The 21,098-nt window shown below is 42.3% G+C and overlaps 3 protein-coding genes across 4 annotated transcripts; 2 read left to right on the forward strand and 1 right to left on the reverse strand.

Annotated features, from left to right (window-relative positions):
• Positions 1 to 632: 632 nt before the first annotated feature.
• On the reverse strand, positions 633 to 3,690 carry LOC109525390 (transmembrane protein 120A-like). Its single transcript, XM_019885823.1, has 10 exons — positions 3,641 to 3,690; positions 2,868 to 2,927; positions 2,607 to 2,717; positions 2,435 to 2,524; positions 2,276 to 2,341; positions 2,123 to 2,184; positions 1,949 to 2,041; positions 1,735 to 1,799; positions 1,421 to 1,489; positions 633 to 1,134 (listed from the first exon to the last, which is right to left on the reverse strand). Exons 1-10 carry the CDS (start codon positions 3,688 to 3,690, stop codon positions 1,021 to 1,023), a joined length of 780 nt encoding a protein of 259 aa, XP_019741382.1. The 3' UTR covers positions 633 to 1,020.
• A 1,062-nt stretch (positions 3,691 to 4,752) lies between these two features.
• On the forward strand, positions 4,753 to 8,937 carry gdpd1 (glycerophosphodiester phosphodiesterase domain containing 1). 2 transcript variants are annotated; one of them, XM_019886041.1, is made up of 11 exons: positions 4,753 to 4,978; positions 5,052 to 5,195; positions 5,468 to 5,510; positions 5,585 to 5,720; positions 6,026 to 6,071; positions 6,264 to 6,385; positions 6,532 to 6,621; positions 6,746 to 6,879; positions 7,378 to 7,437; positions 7,614 to 7,665; positions 7,880 to 8,937. In XM_019886041.1, the coding sequence occupies exons 2-11, from the start codon at positions 5,060 to 5,062 to the stop codon at positions 8,012 to 8,014; spliced, it is 954 nt and encodes a 317-aa protein (XP_019741600.1). In that variant the 5' UTR covers positions 4,753 to 4,978; positions 5,052 to 5,059; the 3' UTR covers positions 8,015 to 8,937. The 2 variants fall into 2 exon arrangements, with proteins under 2 accessions (XP_019741600.1, XP_019741599.1); XM_019886040.1 differs by having other exon boundaries at positions 4,753 to 5,195.
• Positions 8,938 to 10,815: 1,878 nt separating this feature from the next.
• ypel2b (yippee-like 2b) lies at positions 10,816 to 20,999 on the forward strand. Its single transcript, XM_019886036.1, has 5 exons — positions 10,816 to 11,061; positions 14,953 to 15,184; positions 15,702 to 15,745; positions 16,184 to 16,292; positions 18,739 to 20,999. The coding sequence occupies exons 2-5, from the start codon at positions 15,068 to 15,070 to the stop codon at positions 18,826 to 18,828; spliced, it is 360 nt and encodes a 119-aa protein (XP_019741595.1). The 5' UTR covers positions 10,816 to 11,061; positions 14,953 to 15,067; the 3' UTR covers positions 18,829 to 20,999.
• The last annotated feature ends 99 nt before the right edge of the window (positions 21,000 to 21,098 follow it).

Here is a 21,098-nt window from a genome sequence, read left to right on the forward strand (position 1 = left end):
TAGGTGGCTGCCATTGGCAAGACTGAAAACATGTTACCAGTGCATAATTTGCTAACATTGTGAACTGCACAACAAGAAGCGCTAAATTATCTATAGCTAATGATAATAATTGAAAAAGTACAACTTGTATGTGGATTTTTTTTTTCAGATTAAAGTCACTGTTTTTTTGAACACCAGAAGCTGTTGTTTTTTTAGGCCGGCACAAGACACAACGCAATTCCTATGAATTTTCGCATATAGTCGACATCGTCAAACAATGAGACCATGGACGGTAAATATCTTGCTTTTTAGAATTTGTGGCCAGTTGTCCATGCTCCATGTTTCACGTTCCCCCACGTTCTCCTCATTATTTGCACATTTAAAAACCACAATCAAATTCGATCTCAACCAGTTTTCACCTCTCTGTTTACTGTAAGTTTTTTTTTTTTTTTGTTTTGACATTGTGTTGTGGTTACCACACCCGTCTCGCAGGGCAGAGGTGCAGTGTTTGATTCCCCGCCTACTGCCCGAAGACAGCTGGCATACCCGCGTCCCTCGTCAGGACAAAGTGCTTCAGATAATGGATGAATTCATAAAGAAACCAAGTCTCAAATATCGACCTTGAAAACATGATGTGATGTCTAACACACGAATCCAGTGTTTCCCAACCTTTATTGAACCAAATCACCAATTTTATATTGCAGAGATCTCATAGTAAAACGCTAAACAAAAATTCCACCAAAAAAAAACTATAAATACAGAAATAATGATCAGCTTGTCTGGACCTGTTAAATTAAACACAATGTTGATACTCGCAGGAAGCCATGACTTGTTCTGTTGTGCAAGTGGTGGATAAACAGGTTTATTCTAATTTCTGCCTTCTAATGGAGGACCATTACGATGTTCTGATTGCCGCTATACACCTCTGTTTGTTAATAAACAACACCCTTTGGACGAATTGAGTGAAAATGAATGATTTTCGACGATTCAACTTGTGTGCCACAGCATCTTACTCAAGATAAACTACTTGTACTGTTTGAATCACAGGATCTTTGTTTTCTGATTCCTCCGTTTGACCTTCTGATGGACCACAGCAAGAGTCGTGAAGAAGTTTCCCGTGAACAGAATAAAGAAGCAAAGGCTGCACACCAAGACCTGGCGTTAATAACAGAATGAAGGTGAATCATTGCTCTGGTTGATTTTCAATTTCAAAAAAATAGATAATGGTCAGGCACGTAGGCATTCAGGAGCAGGGCTATTAACAGTTTCAATTCTGTTGCAATCTGGACAAGCTTTTTCATTCGAAAAGTTAACTTGGGAATTCAAACTACATCTCAACTCAAAATGGTTGCCTTACCGCGAGTAAGGCATGCCTTTTAAATGAATGAGACTGAATGAAAACATCAAGAGGGAGTGAAAATTGGATTGTGTGAGCGCTGACCTGCCATTCTTTGCAGTCTGGGAGCTGAGCCATTCTGAAGAGAGAGATGCTATTGAAGAGCTGGCAGAACTACAAGAAAACAGGAGGTCTTAGAATTGCATTTGTAAATTGTAAAGTATAACAAACAGTGACACACCAAATGTTACATGCAAATGTAAAACCCAAATAGATCTTAGCATGTAAACATGCAGAATGCTGACATGAGCCACGTACATGTGATGTGTGGTATCATGTCGAAACCATGACAAAGCATAATTATTTATGCAAACTCCTCCGTGACTCAAGTGCGGATGTTCCACTGACGGTATACTCACATGACCGAAAAACAGGAAGGGCAAAAGAAATGTCAGTCCTTTCCACATCCAGGACTGAAATCCCTCTAAGAACAGAAATCAGCCATGTACTTTATTTGCCATTATGTTCATGTTCTGAATTTGAAACTTTAAATTTTTTGTACATGGCTTCCACATGAAATGATGCAGACAGCATATTTATTCGGTGACCGAGCTCTGTGTTTGTGAACCTTACCCACGGTCAGATCCATGTTGTGTCTTTCACCCAACGCTCTGAGTCTGTAGAGACATCCACTCTGATAATAACACTGCAGACATTGAACAAAACCTGCATGTTCATGAGAAGATGTTTTGATGACATCTGAAGAAAAATCTGGTATGACTTAATTTGCCAAAGACTTGACCTTACTTTGATAGAGGGAGTAAGCCAGGAACTGGTTCCTGAAAATCTTATACAAGTTGCCATCTGGCCTTGAGTGCAGAAGGGAGGACACTTTAACCATACAGTGCCAGAAAACTTTCACGTTTCACATTAGCTGTAAATGGCTTTCGATTTACTCACCATGTCAGCATTACACCAGACAAAAAAGCTGAGATGTAATGATGGAAAACCCACCAGCCTTTAATTCTGAAACGTAGGTGACACATGGAGAGAATTAACTTCCAAAAGAATTTTTAGAAAGTAAAATGTCTTCAGAACTGTATACAGTATCGGGCTGACCTGGAGCCATTGTTGATGAGGATACTTTCCCTGATTGTTAATGTGCAGTAATACCAGACCAACAGGAAGTTGAGGATAGCGTCAAGAAATCTGAAGCCATGTACCAAAATTAAACACAAAAGTCCCATTGACATATGGGAAGGACCACATTTTCTTTTCTGGAAATGCTTACCTGTAGTTCACAAAGAAATAGCATGTAAAGGAAAACAGCAGCAGGATGACAGTGAGGTACAGCTTGAACTTCTCATATTCGTCTTTGTAGGCAAATCTGGTAATGAGTTTTCAAAATGTGACAAGCAGAAATATCCGGAAGTGCATAAGACTTTGTGGACAAAATGAAGTTAGTGAGATGCCATTGGGAGCATTGTTGACTATGCCACATAACCTTATCCGGAAAAGGTCGTCGCTTTAGGAAAAAAAAAAGAGCACTTACTTTAACTGTTTGCTGAGCAGAGTGACATTCACATTTCCAAGAACCAGAGTGAGGTACAGCCTGAAATACAATCACAACGACACTTTGTCCTTATTTCATTTTTAATAGAAGTAGGAATGTAATCCAAGAATACGATTTTAACCACGAGCACTATATTTTGGTATTTAGCGGTAGACTAAACACTGATATTTTTAGCAAGGTTGATTTATTTTAATTTGTCACCCATTTTTCCTTGGGAGAAAGGATTCCATTTCAAAGAAGGCATTGGTTTGCAGCTTTATTTTCTCTCTTATTACGTCAAGGGCATCTTCTTCCAACAGTCCTTTGCTGCACCTGGTTGATGAGACAAAAACACGACCGGGCTTATCACCGGCATATCTGCGTTTGAGTGTCTTAGTGTATGCCTATTTGTTTGCCTGTTTGAAAGCCTCCCTTTTCAGCTAAATGTGTATGTGTGTGTGTGTGTGGGGGGGGGGGTTGAAAGCTACTTTTTTACAAAAGAGGACATCTCCTTCAGTCTTGTTTGTTGACGGGAAATGGAGGAAGAGCAGCTCCTTTGGAGTTTGGAAATTTCATCCAGTTTTTGTAGGTATAGCCTGTGTGCCTCCTGATTGACAACAAAACAGAATTACAGAACATCAATAACCACAGGAAATTATGCAGTGCAGTCAATGTGATTGAGCTTTCTGCTAGGGAATTTTAAATCTAGAGAACTGTGAGCATGTGCTATTTAATATTAAACACAGGGTTGGTGATTACTCATTGTTGCTTACCTGAGCATGCTGATACTCTTCTTCCAGGCAGCCCCACTGGTGCAGAACATCTGTTAAATTTTGCGAAGTTTTGTGAGTCATTTGCTGGCCTTCCATTTACACCAAAGTCTTTGCTTTAAATATAATTATGTGCCGAAGTATTATTCGTCAGGGTGTGTATGTCATTATCACGGAGAGTTTATTGCACCGAGTGAACTTTGACTGGTGTGCAAAAATTCAAACTTGGACATTGTTCTGTGTTTAGCTCTGTGTGCCATTGTCAAACATAGCTATAATGGTTAGTTAATCCTGACTAAATCATATGGATTAGGTCGATAGATTGATATTGATATGAGATTTTGTCTGATTACATAGTTACATTTTTATTTTGAATATGTGATACAAAAAAAAACAACAACAAATAAATGAAAAATCTACAACGTAACACTGTATACCACTGGTCTAAAAAGGAATATGACATCAAAATGTACATGTACAAAGTACAATTGAAAATGTTCACCCAGTACTATGACCTTACGTTTTCTGGTTTATGGTACATTGAATCATTACGTGATGACCCTCCTCCAAAATGGATGAAAAGACGAAAAGAAAACTGTTCAGGGAGGCTGTCAAGAAGCTGACAACAACATCAAAAGAGCTGCAGGTATTTCTGGGAAGTACTGGCTGCTTGTACATGAGACAGCAATTTCTTCATACATCTGTGCTATGAGGTAGGGTGGCAAGACAGAAGCCTAATGCTGCAAAGAAAAACATCTAAGCCTGGTGTCATTTTGATCAAAAGGAACTCTTTGACTATAATATTTAGAGGTATATTTCATGTAAACACAACACTGCTTGGTGGCCCGCCTCTGTGTGCCCTGCGATTGGCTGGCGACCAGTTCAGGGTGTCCCCCGCCTACTGCCCGAAGACAGCTTGTACTGTAGGAAGCCTTCTTGTAGAACTGATAATTGCTATGTGATAATGGTGGTTTTAGTTGGATAAGGCCAAGGTAGCAAGTGCACCGGTCCGGCCGCCACCAATTCACATGGCCAACCGTGGCTCACATCAACATGTCTCAATCCATCCAGTAGAGGGTGATAATGCGCCTTGCTTGCTAAGACCCGTTGTGTTTTTGACGCAGTCCACGAAGAAGAGAAGCTACGCGGCCAAACACAAGCAGCTACCCGGACTGTCAAACGCACAGCTGATCGAACAAAAACAAGCAGCGGACGAACCAAAAACGACAGACACACAGATCTAGACATTTATCAACAAGAACCGGGACTAGAACGGTCGATGTACAGCTAAGGTACAGCTATGGTAAATAACTCAAATTGGCTCGTACACCGGCGTTAAAGGTAAACGCTGTTGAACGTATGGCGCCAGGGTGCTCGTAACAACTCATATCTGTGCGTGTCCCGTCAATTGTAAGGGAGGTAATGTACGGTGCGGTTTACGTCCTGTCCACGGTGACGGGCTACGTCCTCACCTCCGCGTTGTTGCTCAAATGCCCGACTCTTCTGCATCGGAAGAAGAAAGAGAGGTTCCACAGTAAGCACATTTCTCATCGTGGAGGTAAGTGAGCGGTGGTACTCTCTCAAGCAGTGCGTATGATTTCATTCTTGTGGAAGACAGTAATAATATCCTAATTCAAAGTTTTGAGATCCCATACGTATCAAAAGGGGGAATTCCCAAGGTAGGAAAAGTAGTCAGTCAGGACTTAAGGAGCACAGACACTTGTGTAGTAGAAGTTCTGATTCAACTCTTGAACTTCGATATTAAAGCACAGACTCAGAAATCGCTACAGAAGATTGATTTGAATTGATTGATTCCTGTCTGCATTTCAGGAGCAGCAGAGAACCTTGAGAACACAATGGCGGCTTTCAAACAGTAAGTTGAACTTCGACCCGCAGCGCCAGGTGAAAGTCTGCTGCTGAACAATATGTGCCTCTTGCTCCTCGCAGCGCCGTGGCTCTTGGCACTGACATGTTGGAGCTTGACTGCCACCTGACGAAGGATGAGCAGGTTGTGGTGTCACATGACCCACATCTGCAGCGAGCAACTGGTATTAATGCCTACATCTCTGACATGGCATATGGGGTAAGCAGAACATTTTATTCTATAGTATTTTAATATCCTTAAGTTTTAAGCTATTAAAGGTCAGTTTCAGGTTCACTTGTCATCATCACACTTGTATTTGCCATCAGTCTCCAGCTCACCCATCTCGAAAATAGATGGATACTCTCAGATTACTCTCCCATTCTGGCTGCAGCGCACTTGACATGAAACACTTACTTTCCCTGTGATCTTAGCTGTAATTCACTAACTTACTCACAGTACTTCACCGCCATATTTGACCTTAGGTCTCCACGCCTTCTCCACTTCCTGCTGTTTGCTCTGTGCAGGAGTTGCCACCATACCTCTGCAAGCTGGATGTGACTTTTCAAAGGGGTGAGTGTCTGTGGCTGGAGCACTCCCATGTACGCTCACACGTCAATCGGAGCTCTTAATCAAACTGCCGTCGCTGTAAACCGCTAAAAATCCCACGCAGGTTCTATTACATAATTACAACCATTTTTATATTGGAGGGGTGGGAGGGGGGACTGGACTGACCTTGTTATCTACATGTCCTTGTGTGTACAGAGTGTATATGCGAGGGGGGAGAGGACAAACGCATTCCTCTGCTCAAGGATGTTTTTGAAGCATTTCCCAACACCCCTGTCAACATTGACATCAAGGTCAACAACGATACACTCATCAAGAAGGTGCGTGCGCGTGTGCGTGTATCTGCTCTCGAACAAATATCAGTATGAAAGCTTCTTTAATTTTGTCTCTGACAGCTGCATGTCAGATACACATTTCCTCCTACATTCAGATTCTGTTTTTGGTCATTTTTCTATTTGTGTGGCAGGTTTCCGAGCTGGTTGTAAAATATGACAGAGAGCATCTTACAGTATGGGGCAACGCCAGCAACCAGATAGTCAGGAAGTGTTACAAAGAGGTATGTACAGTATGTCTCCTGTTTCCACATCACCAGTCAGTCAAATTTGTCATGGTAGTTTCAAAACAAGCCATTCCCACAGTTCGCAAGCAATCCCTGACCATTTTGGATTCATGTTTTGCAGAACCCTCGCATTCCTGTGTTGTTTAGCTTTCCCAGAGTGTTGCAGTTGTTGTGTCTCTTCTACACTGGTCTTCTCCCTTTTGTTCCTTTAAAGGAACAGTTCTTGGAGATCCCAATGCCCAATATTGTTAACAAGTAAGTATGGAAAAGTAGACACAATGTTTGTCGGAGGTAAAACACATACAGTGAAGGAAATACTCACAGTGCTTCATGTTTCCCCACATTTTATGTTATGTTACACAGTCTTAATCCAAAACTGAATCATTTATTTAGTTTTCCTAAAACAAAAAAAAATCTACAAACATGAATCGGTTTGGTCTTGTACAATACAACACGTTTATTCATATAGCACTTTCACAGCAGCTACATTTCTTTGAATTTTGCGCATGTATTAAAGTATATATTTATTTATATACTTTTGTCTTCTACTTTCTCCCTTTCCTAATTTTGTAAATTGGGAATTTCTCCTTTGCGAGACAAATAAAGGTTTTCTTATCTTACCTTATCAAGCAGAGGACTGAACCATTTTATCCCGCAATTGCTTTGTCAAAAATTACCTGGCCCATCTGTTAATTTTAAAATCAATCAGTGCCCTTATTTTTTTTTTTAAATGTTCAATATATCTCTTTACAGACTTTATGATCCGAACAGAATGAGCAAGAGTCAGCGCCTATTCACCTGGCTTGCAGATAAGTGAGTTGACTCACCACCTTTGGCAGTCAGTCAGTTAATCACCTTTGTGTCTGATTGTTGGAATTAGCTGCACTTAACATCATCCTTTACTATTTTATCTGGTCCCCTCCTCTTTATTTTTTTAAGTAATATTTGTACCCTTACTATTCTCCTAATTAATTTTTTTTCCTTTACAGCTTATTGATGAGGAAAGCGCTCTTCCAGCATCTCACTGCTCGGGGAATACAGGTGAGGTTTTAGGAGGTTATTTGATCCTTCACCTCTATGTTGTTTTGTTCAATTTTGTCCTGGAGTAACCCAACTTGATTAAGGAAACCATGTCACACATCATTATTTACCCGTTTAATAACATTCTATTTTTCTTGCATGCAATGGCAACATTGACTACATCTGTATGTTCAGAAAAACCCTAAGGTAATAGAACTGTTTCCTCTGGTTTCAGGTGTACATTTGGGTGCTGAACGATGAAGAAGACTTCCAAAGGGCATTTGACTTGGGAGCTACAGGGGTTATGACAGATTTTCCCACCAGGCTGAAAGACTTCTTGGATCGGAATGGCCTTTCCAAGCCTCAGTGACTTGTCTACAGCCACCTGAACGCTGCCATAAAACGAGGATAATTGTGTTTGAGCACTGCACATTTTTACACTAGCAATACCATTGAACGCAAAAATTCATTGAAGTTCGGTATTAAATCTCTACACACCTTTTATGCCATCGTTACAACCGCAGCTCGATCATTTTACTTGAATGTATTTGTAACGTTTGCAATACTACTCAAGCATTAGATGTTGCACGCAAAAACACCGGCAGATGGTGCTGCCAATCACAATTGACCTCCCATTTTATTTCATGGGCAGATGTTTTGTTTTTGGTTTCATTTTAAAATCTGGTTTCACGTTTGCACTGATAACAGGACTGTCTTAACAGCTGCACTAAAAACTGTTTTCAGAGACAGGAATGGCAGTCCTGACAAGATTTGATTTCAATTAACTTGGTCAACATGGCCAATTCGGCATTGAGCTGCCGTCAGACAGCAAGTGAGTAAAAACACTGGGAAGTTAAATTTCACATGTGCGAAAGGACAGTACTGCGGTATTCTCTTGAATGAATAACATATTTCAATTCAAGAGGCATTTCCATGTGCAAGAGCATTTACAAGTTTCTTTTAATGAGTTGCACTATTGTCTTTGTCTTTTTTTTTCTGAAAAAAAAATCGTAACATTTTGTCAAGAGACCAGAACATAATGATTGACTTTGCTAAATAAATGCGGAGAAACAAAATAAGAAATCAACGGGAGGATGATCAAACCACTAATATTCTCCAATCCAGATAGGCGACGAAGCACTTTGAGTCATGATTGAATGTAATGTTGATGCGTTTTTGCCATTTGGTGTTGTCAATGAAATTAGCTTTTATATTTGTGTATTTATTGATTAGTACATCTCCCCCCAGTCTTATAGTCTACTTGCATTGCAGATCTTAAAGCAACTGAAATTGTCTACATTATTTGTATTACATTGTGTCATTGATGCATGCATGTTTGAAAACTTACGAGTGTGTTTTGTTTGTTTTTGGTTTCATTTTAAAATCTGGTTTCACGTTTGCACTGATAACAGGACTGTCTTAACAGCTGCACTAAAAACTGTTTTCAGAGACAGGAATGGCAGTCCTGACAAGATTTGATTTCAATTAACTTGGTCAACATGGCCAATTCGGCATTGAGCTGCCGTCAGACAGCAAGTGAGTAAAAACACTGGGAAGTTAAATTTCACATGTGCGAAAGGACAGTACTGCGGTATTCTCTTGAATGAATAACATATTTCAATTCAAGAGGCATTTCCATGTGCAAGAGCATTTACAAGTTTCTTTTAATGAGTTGCACTATTGTCTTTGTCTTTTTTTTTTCTGAAAAAAAAATCGTAACATTTTGTCAAGAGACCAGAACATAATGATTGACTTTGCTAAATAAATGCGGAGAAACAAAATAAGAAATCAACGGGAGGATGATCAAACCACTAATATTCTCCAATCCAGATAGGCGACGAAGCACTTTGAGTCATGATTGAATGTAATGTTGATGCGTTTTTGCCATTTGGTGTTGTCAATGAAATTAGCTTTTATATTTGTGTATTTATTGATTAGTACATCTCCCCCCAGTCTTATAGTCTACTTGCATTGCAGATCTTAAAGCAACTGAAATTGTCTACATTATTTGTATTACATTGTGTCATTGATGCATGCATGTTTGAAAACTTACGAGTGTGTTTTGGTGACTTGATCTGTTTTGACCGTCTCACTTCGTCATGTGTGCACAAGTGACAAGGGTTTTGTGGTATCTCAGCTGTTTTTCAGACAAAATAAAAATGTACACGATATATTTCTGACAGAGGCAAGCTGTTTTTCTTTCTGTGTAAATGTGATCACACCACTGGAGAAACTGGTATTTTCAATTTAACACGAGATGACGTCGCTATAGAAACTGGTCACGTATTCGACACGAGGGGGAGACAGAAAGTTGGATTTTGCACTCACTCATCAGTCTTCTGAGTACATTCTCGAGTTACTGATCGCAAATATTGCGTCATGGACAGCGAAAACATGTTTTGCCCCCCCCCCCCCCCCCCCCATTTAACACCTAAAGAAGACGGTTCTTCATAAATCACTTCAAAAAATATACTTCGTCTTCTCGATGATTCGGTAAAACGTGGACGTACAGTCAGCGAACTTGTTGTTAACGAAGATGTCTTTCTAAACCAATGAACGCGATGTTGCTATGCTGTTTCACTTAAATGATTGGCCTTTCGGTATGCCAATCATTCTTCAATACTTCCCTTGACAAAGATCAAACAGTCAAGCTGAAAGGGTGAACCTTCACCAGTGGCATTTTAAAACGTTTTGCCCGAGATGTTTGACGCGATTCAGCGATCGATCCATCGTTAAAATAAAACTATATCGTTTTGTGATCTACATTAGGACCGTGAGCATTTCCTAGACCGAGCGCACTGATTTTAGGGGGTTTGAATGGTAGAGTATTTTTACATGTACAAATACGTTATTTGTCAAATAAAACATTTAAAACATGATAAATGTTATCAGTTACATGTACTGTATGTCCACGTCGTCTATCAGCGAATCTGATTTTATCTTTCTGTAGATACACACATTACAAACGCGGCATCATTGTTTTTGCGCATGTGTGCGTTTACACACTACAAACGTTACTATAATGTTTTTCTTAGCATTGATACAAAAATAATCATCATGGAATAGAGTGTATATGTTACTATCAGGAGAAAATACATGATACGTCTTTTTTAAGCCTTTACAGCGACGTTAAATGAAGGGAAGGGAAGCATCTTGCTCCGGCTGGCAGTCTCCACACTCTTTACCTTCCTCTAGAACTGTGCTGGGCATCGTTGCGCGTCAAAACATTGAGTCTATGCACGACTTCCCTGGGCCCAGGAGAGCAGAGACAAGAGCCTGGAAGACAAGAAGCTGAGAGGACATTTTCACCTTGGAAGAAGCCCAAATGAACGTTTAAAATTGGCACTGTCACGAAGAAAACGAGGAGGTGCGACGTTTTTCAGGCAACGCGTAGGTTCCTTTTTCTCCCCCACAAAGGTAAAACTAATTGCTACGTGTTGTTGTTATTATTGTTGTTACCTTCAGTGTATTTCTTATTTCTTACTGTATTAATCACAGTTTTTGTTGTTAAGAGATGGTGTCGATGTCAGCTCATCAAGTCTATGGTGCTTGATTATTTATCAACACAGTCGGGACTCTGGTGTTCCCCTTAACGTGCTATTTATTTATTGTTGCCCTCTTGTGCATTAATTTATTTTGATATTTGAGGAGGTTTACACTGTCATCCACTTCATCCTCACATGTTGTTTTGTGGCGTCTGTCCGAGGCGCGTGCGCCACAGTGCGCGCGCACGCGGCTATTTGTCGCGAACGCTGCACATTACCTCAACCATACGTGATCGATGCAAGTGATCCCATAACCCTCTCACTCCACCTGCCAGGTCACTGCAGATCTTCAACTCAGTGTCGTATGGCAGTGTGTGTTTGTGTGAGTGTGTGTGTACGTGTGTCTGCCTGCGTGCGTGTGGGCGCGCGCAGGATTGCTGAGCTCAGGCATCCCTGCCATCTGGGCTCCGTGTGGTGGCTGAAGTTCTGGCCCAGATAAAGTGTGCCACTGCCTGTGTGACCTGATTCATACAGTAGGCATCACACACACATACGCACTCACTGCAGGCCTTCAGCGTCCCCCACCAATTTATAATTTTAAGTACAGTATTTTGATTGATGTGATACGTAGGCCTTCCTGCGCAAGTTTTGGACAGGCTTTTCCAAAACGTTTTGAAGGGCTACACGTGTTTAGTGTTTGTCTAAAAACTTGCAGCCTCGCCGTATTGCATCACTTGTCGAGGTGTCTATTTAAGAGCATACTTATTATCTGATGTTATCATCGTGACCACATAGGCCTGTACGGCAAAAGTGAGTACACCTCTCAAGTTTTGGTAAATAATTTCGTATCTCTTTTCGCTTAAGAAACCAAATTTTGTTGTTAGTGTACAGCTTGTATAACAGTGTACTCAAATTAAAGCACTTGCTCTCGTACTCGGTTGGAAAATAGTGGCTCCATTTCCAACATCCTTCTCCCGATATAGCCACTGTCCCTCCTCTGTACATGTTCAAACTCCTGCGTCTCAATCGTTCCTCTGCGTCTCCAAACCTTCCAGTCTGTTTTCCTGAACCTGCCGTACTCAGAGAGAATCTCATCATCTTCAATTCTGACACCTCCAGTTCTGTCTCCCGTTTTCAGGTCATTGCTACTGTCTCGAAACCATACAACATGTCTGGTCTCGCTCGCTCTCCTTTTACTTTTAGTGAAATTTGACATGAAGAAAACGTTGACATTAAGAAAGCACGATACACATTCTTTTGCGATTTCGTAGCTGTGCCCAACCAATGGCATTTGATGTGCCGCGAGGCTCAGTGATGTCACTCTGCTGTACGCCTTGAGGAACACCAAACGGGGAACGCGATGAAAGAAGGTGAAGTGCTGATTTGCTGCTCGTGGGTGCAGCTCGTGCGCAGCATTCGATGCACACTTGTACTTCCCCTCTCTGTCCCCGTCTGACTCGCATCCCTCGCTTTGCCCCGATCGTCGTCACAAACGGCAGCGGCGGTGGCATCAGTCGCTTATATAACAAAGGTTTTTTTGTTGGGATATACAAGGGCCCTTTCGGCTGGTGAGACTCATGGCATGTAGCCCTTTGTGATGACACTCCGAAATGACCAGAACGGCCAATGCGGTGACCTCAAACGACATGCGGTAGGACTGATGAATAGACAGTGGCAGCAGAGGAAAAACAAATGCAATTGTGTGGCGAGGCCTTTCGATAAGGAGAGCGCAAGTGTGGGGCGACCGAAATGGACAGTGATAGAAAATGGACAAACACGAATTTCACACACGAAAGGGTTGGGCACATACTGCACATACAAATACTGGTACCCTTTTCACCTTTGCTACATTCTTCACTTGGCAAATGGATAGCCTGCTGGGAAGTAGAATTGCATCTTGTGATTGATTTGACAGGAACAAACTGTGTATTTTTGCATGCAAATTTCACCATAAATTCTCTTACCGTTGGAATAGTCCTGGCCAACTCACTAATCTCAGTCACCCAGGCGAGCAACACAAGTATTTTAAGGGCTTGGACTATTTGGTATCATGCAGCGAGTTCAGCGTGAGGCTCACAGTTGTGTTAAGCTAAGAAGATTAACTCTGCAGCCTCATGCTAGACTTCGATGTGAGCTAGCTTTCCTGCCTGCATTGGTTCGGGTGAATGGGAAGTGTGCCTGCAACTGTGGACAAATACCCCAATGCAGCTGCTGGGGGAGGAGGTCTGGAAATGGCTTGAGCCTGCAGGAGTTGTTGTCAGTTTGAAACTTTGGGTACACAAAACTTTATTTGCTTTTTTTTTTTGAGCCAGCTGCTTCTCCTTGAAAGAATCGCGTGCATGCAATTTGAAATCTATTGGAGTGCTATATTTGTCTGCATGTATATGGATACAGAACATGGGATTGTTGCGCAGGTTCACAGTGAACATGCAACACGCTTTTTCCATGCTTTAAAAAGAGACAACCGTTTTCAACATTTCAAAGGTAAAGGTAATTTGAGAAAACTTATTTCATAAGTCACGCGTGTGAATCAAACACGTAGCCCTTTTGTATTAAACCGTATCCAAGAAGTAGCTCTCACTTTCAAAAAGGTTGGTGACTCCTGTTTCAGTGTTTTTTGTTTTGTTTTTTTTGTTGCAAGAGAAGCAGGTATACATGAATTATGAATACAAGCACTACAAATTATCTTGATTTTTATTTTTAATGTTGAACATGCAGTACCAAAAAAAAAATCATATTGAAACTGCTGAATAATTTAAGAACTCCCCCCACCCCCCTTAAAAATTGTTTTTGCATCAGCCTCTGGTTTTATCAACAGTGCCTGCTACTTGTGCTCTCATGTTTAAGGGAATGCAATGTTTTTGTTAGGTTGAATGGCCACTTGGTTAACCAGCGACTAGAATGAGGTGCCGATAATTGAGCCTAATTTGAGCATTCCAGTTAAAGTCAGCAAAGGCCTGATTATCAGGTTTCTCAGAAACTTATCTTTTTTTTTTTTCTGTGGTGTGGAAAATGTCAAGATTTAACTCCATCTACGATCTGCTCCGATAACATTCTCGGTCAATATTCACCAATTTTAAACCAATTCAATATTTTCGATTGTAAATCCTTTTGTGTGGTCAACACAAAGTTGGGCCAAAAAAAACAAGTCCATGAATGTGATGTTTTGCGTAATGTGTCTCACGAGTCATTTGCCACTTTAGCAACAACATTTCTTCAGGTCAAAAGAAGAGTGCTACTTTTGTTTTCAATACAAAATAATTGCAATTATACTGGATAACACAGACCACTCTATTCAAGTTAAATAAGTGCTAACCAGCTACATTTTGTCAAATTAAAAACAAAACAAAACATGAAACAGTCATATTTTAAGAAAGGCTAAATGGCAACCAACTTCCATAAGTTTGATCCTCCCCAAAATGATATAAACAGTCCAGATGATCTGGTCGAAGAATTCGTTTGTGCATTCACTAGACCGGATCATCCGCTGTACTAAAATGCTCATAAGCTTTGTCTACAATTGAAATGTCGTGGAAGTATTTGCGAATGATGACACATTGTTTCAATCTTTAAAAAAAAAACAACAACAACATACTGCAGCCCTCAAATGCCGACGTGTATTCAAGCGCCAATGGAATGCCGAATGCTTCAAGATGCACATGCAACAAAAGACACAAACATGCGGCAGAATTGACGACGCGAGTTTAACCCTTTCATGCACCCAGTAACCCGATGACATGATAAGCCGTCCACTATTGTAACCGCTGTCCCTGAAAGGGTTAAGGCAACAGCATGAGCTCTCCCGTCCCTCTATGCTTTGCAGGTGTTTGCCTCCCGACCCACCGCCCACCACGGCCCTCACCTGTGTGCTGCGGTGCTTCCCTTGTGAGCCGACCTGGGCCGGCAGTCCCTTCTTGCACCGCCCGCCAACCCCGCCCATGGTCAGAATGACGCGCTCCAAGACCTTCCAAGCCTACCTGCCGAGCTGCCATCGGACGTACAGCTGCATCCATTGCCGGGCTCACCTAGCCAACCACGACGAGCTCATCTCCAAGGTAAACCGACAGCGGTGGCGCTTCACTGAGTTGACTTCACGCATTGCACAACAGTTGTTGCACCTGGATTGTATTTAAATGGCATTACGGCCATTAAGGAAAACCACTGGGGTTACAGATGTGCTTAAAATGTTCCAGCTCACATGGCTTCACTTTTGCAAGTATTGGAAAAAAAAATGACCATGTTTGAATATTTTACACAGTGGATTTGTACAAGTAAATAGCAGATCGCCCTCCTATATGGTCCAATATTCTCTCTTGTATTTCCTGGAGATGGATTATGTTTTAAGATGGTCATTGAGTTGTATTATGAATGAGTCCCTTTTACACGTGCACTGAAAGCAGCACTCGCCAAGCACACACACACACACACTTCTTTCGCAGCAGATAAATGACCTGGAACTGCTCGGCCTTGATGGCTTTCATTAATACCTTCTGTGAGCGTCTCTTCCTGCAATATGAAAGGGTCCATGTGTGTCACAGCCGACTCATCTTTGCTTTCTTCTCGCCTCTGCAGTCGTTCCAGGGCAGCCAGGGCAGAGCCTACCTGTTCAACTCTGTGTGAGTGTCCGTCTTTTGTTCTTTGTTGCCTCCATCTGCTTTCAATTGGCTTAACTTAAGCGCCTATGCACGCTACCCTTGGGAGAATAGCAATTTTCCATACGCTGTTATTTAAGGAAGTTCGCAACGTATGTTCTTCCAGCGGGTTGGCACATTGTTTTTGTTTTACGGCTGCGGTGTAGACAGAGCAAGCCTGCCTCGGGGGAGCCGTCATTGTCAGATGAATTTAAGGCCGTTCAAGTCAATTGTAGGCAGACCAGTTCTCTGCTCTGAGAGGGAGTGGGTGGGATTGAGTGACTCACTCACTCTGTGCACATTACACTCTGTATGAAACAGACCAAGATAAACTCACCCATGTCTGTCTCTCGCTCTCTCTCTCGCTTTCTCACTCTCTCTCTCTCTCTCTTTCTCTCTCTGGACCCATTCTTGTTCTTGTAGGGTGAACGTGGGGTGTGGTCCTGCAGAGGAGAGAGTTCTGCTTACAGGCCTGCACGCTGTAGCAGATATCTACTGTGAGAACTGCAAGACCACCCTGGGCTGGAAATATGTGAGTGCCCTTTGCCGATGTTCAGTACCGCACGCAAACAGCTTCAAATGTTTCCGAGATGATTAACAGCCAAGTCTTAATTTTATTTGCACCTCCTATTATATTTGGACCACCGCCGCATTCTGGATCAGTGAACCTGCAGGCAGTATTCCGTACGAGGCATCTTTATATATCGTTGGGGATGCTGTTTGGCAGGTTGGGAATAAAGTCTGACATTTAACTTGAATAAACTGATGGCCTTTGGAGAGACGATATTGCTGTAACAAGAGACTGCAACATTCGGTTGAACAAAAACACACACACACACACACACACACACACACACACACACACACACACACACACACACACACACACACACACTGGGAAGGGGGTAACGTGTCACTACGAAAAGTGAGGGAACACTATAATACAAAAATGTAATTATGAAAATATTATTTTATTATTAAACTACCATCAACACATTTTACATACATCTACATTCTGTCTTTTTATTTCACCTCAACTACGAATAACCGAGCCTCATCTGTCTGGTTTCAATATCAAACGCGGAGCCTTGAGCACCAACGTTTGCTCGCGCTTTAGTGTGCGATGTTGTCGATCGGAGCGAGAGTCACCCGGTTAAAATCCATATGCGGTACGTATTTAGCGTTGGTGATATGTAAAAAGGGACTTAACTAGGAAGCGCGCATGTTATCCTCTTTCATGTATCAGCAGAGCTGATTGAGTGCAGTTGTCGGAGGTGAACCCAGTCAGCATGGAGGTGAGAATTTACACTGTGGGCACGTGAGCGTCTTCCTCGAACGTGGCCCTGCACAAGTACACAATATCCTTGTTGTTTGGCGCCTGAGAAGGCTCTATTCACCGTCCGCTTGGGCCTCACCTCCAACTCTGAACGTTCCCAGCATAAACATTTTCCTTCATTAATCTTACGAGTCGTTATTTTTTTCCAACCGAGGTTCTATTCCTGTCCCATGCCCACATGGTGGAGAACACATGGCAAGTGCACACACACACACACACACACACACACACACACACACGTAATAGTACTTAATCGGGGGCTGGGGTTGGGGGTGGGTGGGGGTAATGACATACATATCAGTTGCAGCTGTGTCGAGTTTCTGCTGTCATCAAAGTTCTGTGGCGATGACCTTGACCCATGGCCCTTATATACCAGAAATATGATCATGCCACTCCAAATCCACACAGTCAAAGACAAAACAAGGCAGACAGACTCCACAGTCAAAGACACTTCTGTGTCTGGTACAGGACCTAAGGGGGGTTAACTCCCCCACCCCAAAAAAAAACCCAAACAGAATAACACAAGTATAGTATATCCTCTAATTGGAACTTTTGGTTGCGAAACTACAGTTTATTTAGTTTTGGTTTCTTGCTACACCCAATGCCATCTTTTAAAATGTGGTGGGAATTTGTGACCTGGGACTGGATGAAAATGACGACGGATTCGAAAGTAGCAGTCATTGTCGCGCTCTCTGGCCAGAATGTGATTGTTTCATTCTGAACGCAGCCACATCACAGTTATTAGAGGGTGTTCACAGTTGTGCAATCACATCTGTTATTTTTATTTCACCTCTTGAAAATGACTTGTACCGTAAAATCACATGAGTAAGACACATGCCCCGCCCCCCCACCAAGTCACACTTAAAAAGCTTTTTTCTTTCTCTGTACTTGTGTCTAGTACACTCCCCTGATTTGCTGGTATTCTTTATCATCAGAGTGAATAATATGAACGCATAAAAATTCAAAACATACCAGTAAAGTGAAAATGCTTTTCAATCCCGGTTAAAAAAAAATGCTCTTTTCCCACAGCGAGGATTAAGGTCTTTTCAAAAGTATCACGTCTTCGGAAATCTTGTTCTTGCACGCAGCACTCTTTAAGGAATTTGAGTTAGTTATTTTAAATCAATTTTTTAACTTCTTTACTTATCTTTTAAATCATTTTACCGTTTACTGCTTTTAAATGTACTTTCAATGACCAGAATGTGAAGTATATTGAGTTACGTTGTGTATCTACGCTATGAGTCAGTTGTTCCTTTTTTTTTTTTGAATAACCTCTAGCTCCTGGTAAACGTACCTACAATATGAAAAATTTTCAGTTCTTATTCTTCCCCCTGTATAATATCGCCCGCTATATTGGATCTTATTTTTATTTTTGGGGTGGGGGGGGACAGGAAAATGAGTCAATTTTGCAGTGTGTGTTATACGCCACATGAATGGTGGCAACGGTTAAGAATCAATTCATCTTGGTCACATTGTTTTGAATCACAAAAAGCCCACTCTTGAACAGGGGTGTGTCGACTTTTTATACCCACTGCATTCTGGTGTCTACCAGTGCTATAAACGTGTTACTGGTAGTGTCTTTGAGCACGATGTGAATGAAATGTCAGCCGCCCTGTCCTGTCTTTTGCCGCACCCCCCCTAGGAACATGCCTTTGAGAGCAGTCAGAAGTATAAAGAGGGCAAGTTCATCATCGAGCTGGCCCACATGATCAAGGACAACGGCTGGGACTGAGCGACGAGCCCGCCAGGACACAAACACAGTGGAAGGGGAGAGGGTTGGGTGAATGGATGGATGGTTGGGGAGGGCGGGGAGGGTGTTAGGGGGTTGTAGTGGGTGAGTGTGTGACTTTGGTTTGGCTGATATACCATTAACCTCTGTAAGTCCCTGCCCATTCCTGACCCCCCCCCCACTCCAATGACGCCTTCTCGCACACACTGACACTCGCATGCCTGAAGTCGCCGACATCTAAGCTGGGAGCTGCGGTAGATGACCTTTTGACCGCGAATGAGACGACAGGTCTCCTTTTCTTACTGAAACCTGATTCCGGATCTTTATGATGTTCGAACACCAAAACCAACTCAGAGGAAACGCATCGGGCAGTCAGCCTTGCTTGGCTGTTCTGCCCCCCACCCCCCGTAGCTAGCGATGACCTAAGATGATTATAGCAAATCGACATGATTGGGGCGGTGCCAGCTGGGCCACTGATGACGCTTGGCACAGACATCCGAGCACAGCGGGCGGGCGGGGAGATTGACGCTCAGCGGGGCCGTTCACTCAACATGAAGAGGCGGGGCAAGGGAAAGATGGTGCTCCAGTCGTGCGGGTGCTTCGACGGCTTCTGGCTGGGTCCAGCTCAGGGCAGCCAAATTAAAAGACACGTTAGCTCGACCGTCATCAGCTTTTTGTCAAATCTTGCTGTTTGGTTTGAAACGCTCAAAAGTGCCCTGCAGATTTCTGGTGGTTCCCAAAGTCTTGTTGTAGGCTCAAAAGACAAGAAAGCTTCAGTTGGATGGCGGGCGATGCAAAACTGACTGCGCTTCACAGAAATGGCCACAGTTATGACAAGTTTCATGGGCTTATCGTGTTTCTGATTATTTGCAGCAGCACAATGAAGTGCGGTGTGGATGCTAAAAAGCTAATAATCCAACATGGTGGTGTGCCGTGTCTGTGCAATCTCACTTCAGAGGAAATTACTTCTTTGACCTGGACTGACTTTAGCGGACATGACTTTTGCGTTCATAGACATCAAACTCACACATGCACACTCAAACACATATGTACGAGGACCTGCTATGGACTTCCAGGGCAATGATCAGTATCTCCTGGCGTAATATCCAGCTGTCGTTTTTTTTGTTTTTTAGTACCGTGTTGTCTTTTTTTGTTCTTTACACTCCAGTGGGTGACCTTTATGTGTTCCATCTCGTTTGCTGTTTAACTGCTGTCGCGTCTGAGTAGTCCTAACACTCCATCATGAAGCTGGCTACATGAAGCGGTTTTGCTAGCAAGACCTGCGTGTTAGTCTCCGCAATGCCCTGAGATTGTTTTTTTCTTTTTTTTTCTTTCCTATCTCTTGCCCGTACTCGATAGTCCTCATTGAATCAACTCCTTCTCTGATGGAAATGTCCTTTTTTGTTTTTTTTTTTCCAAATGAGAGAATCCATTAGACTTTCCATCTTGCGGACACCACAAACATACAGTATGCATGAGCTAAAGTGCCCAGTGGGCTTTGAGTCTCCGCTTCTTCCCAGCTGAGAGGGTTACTGCCAATGGCACCGTTTCTGATCCATCTACACAATGTCCAAAACAAAGCGGATGTCAATTACAATCCAGATGTATGGCAGTAGAATGTCTCATCGTCCTTGTGACGGACTCTTTTGTTGACACTTGTTCCAACCTCTCCAGTTAGCAGCAGTAGGTCACATTCAACCACATCATAACCAAAGAAAGCACCCATCAACATGAACCTGACCGAGCAAAAAAGATCTCGTTTTGCTCGGGGGAAAAGTTGTGCAAAAACGAGGGTGTGTTTAGCTGAAAGCCAAGGCCGTGGATAAAATACTTGTCCGTCGTGTGTATTTCGCATCTTTTATTTTGTAAACAACAGATCTTAATATATGAATCTATCGTTATTTACGGCATTTGCCGCGAGGCGTACCATTCATGTCAGCCTCCGTGTTACAGAATGTAAATAATGTCAACAGGTCACGTTTTATCCACAAGCCCCATGATGATGAATGAATTGGATTTGGGTCACGTCAGGCTTTCTCTCCGGTTGGCTGTACAAAATGACTTTTTTTTTTACCCCAAATGTTTGAATTTTAACATCTTTTGTAAAGAGGGATGCTGATGTTGACTTCATGTAATTGGATCATCATCTAATAAAATGCACCTTGGTATCTGGATGGACAACACTGTGTTTCTTCTCTTTATGCAGAAGTAAGAAATAATTTAGTTTGCTCGTGTCACGATTGCAAGGTGGTGGTGGACCCCAAAAAGCAGGC

The sequence above is a fragment of the Hippocampus comes genome, unplaced genomic scaffold (genome assembly GCF_001891065.2).
Source record: "Hippocampus comes isolate QL1 unplaced genomic scaffold, H_comes_QL1_v1.1 scaffold29, whole genome shotgun sequence".
Classification (NCBI taxonomy): domain Eukaryota; kingdom Metazoa; phylum Chordata; class Actinopteri; order Syngnathiformes; family Syngnathidae; genus Hippocampus; species Hippocampus comes.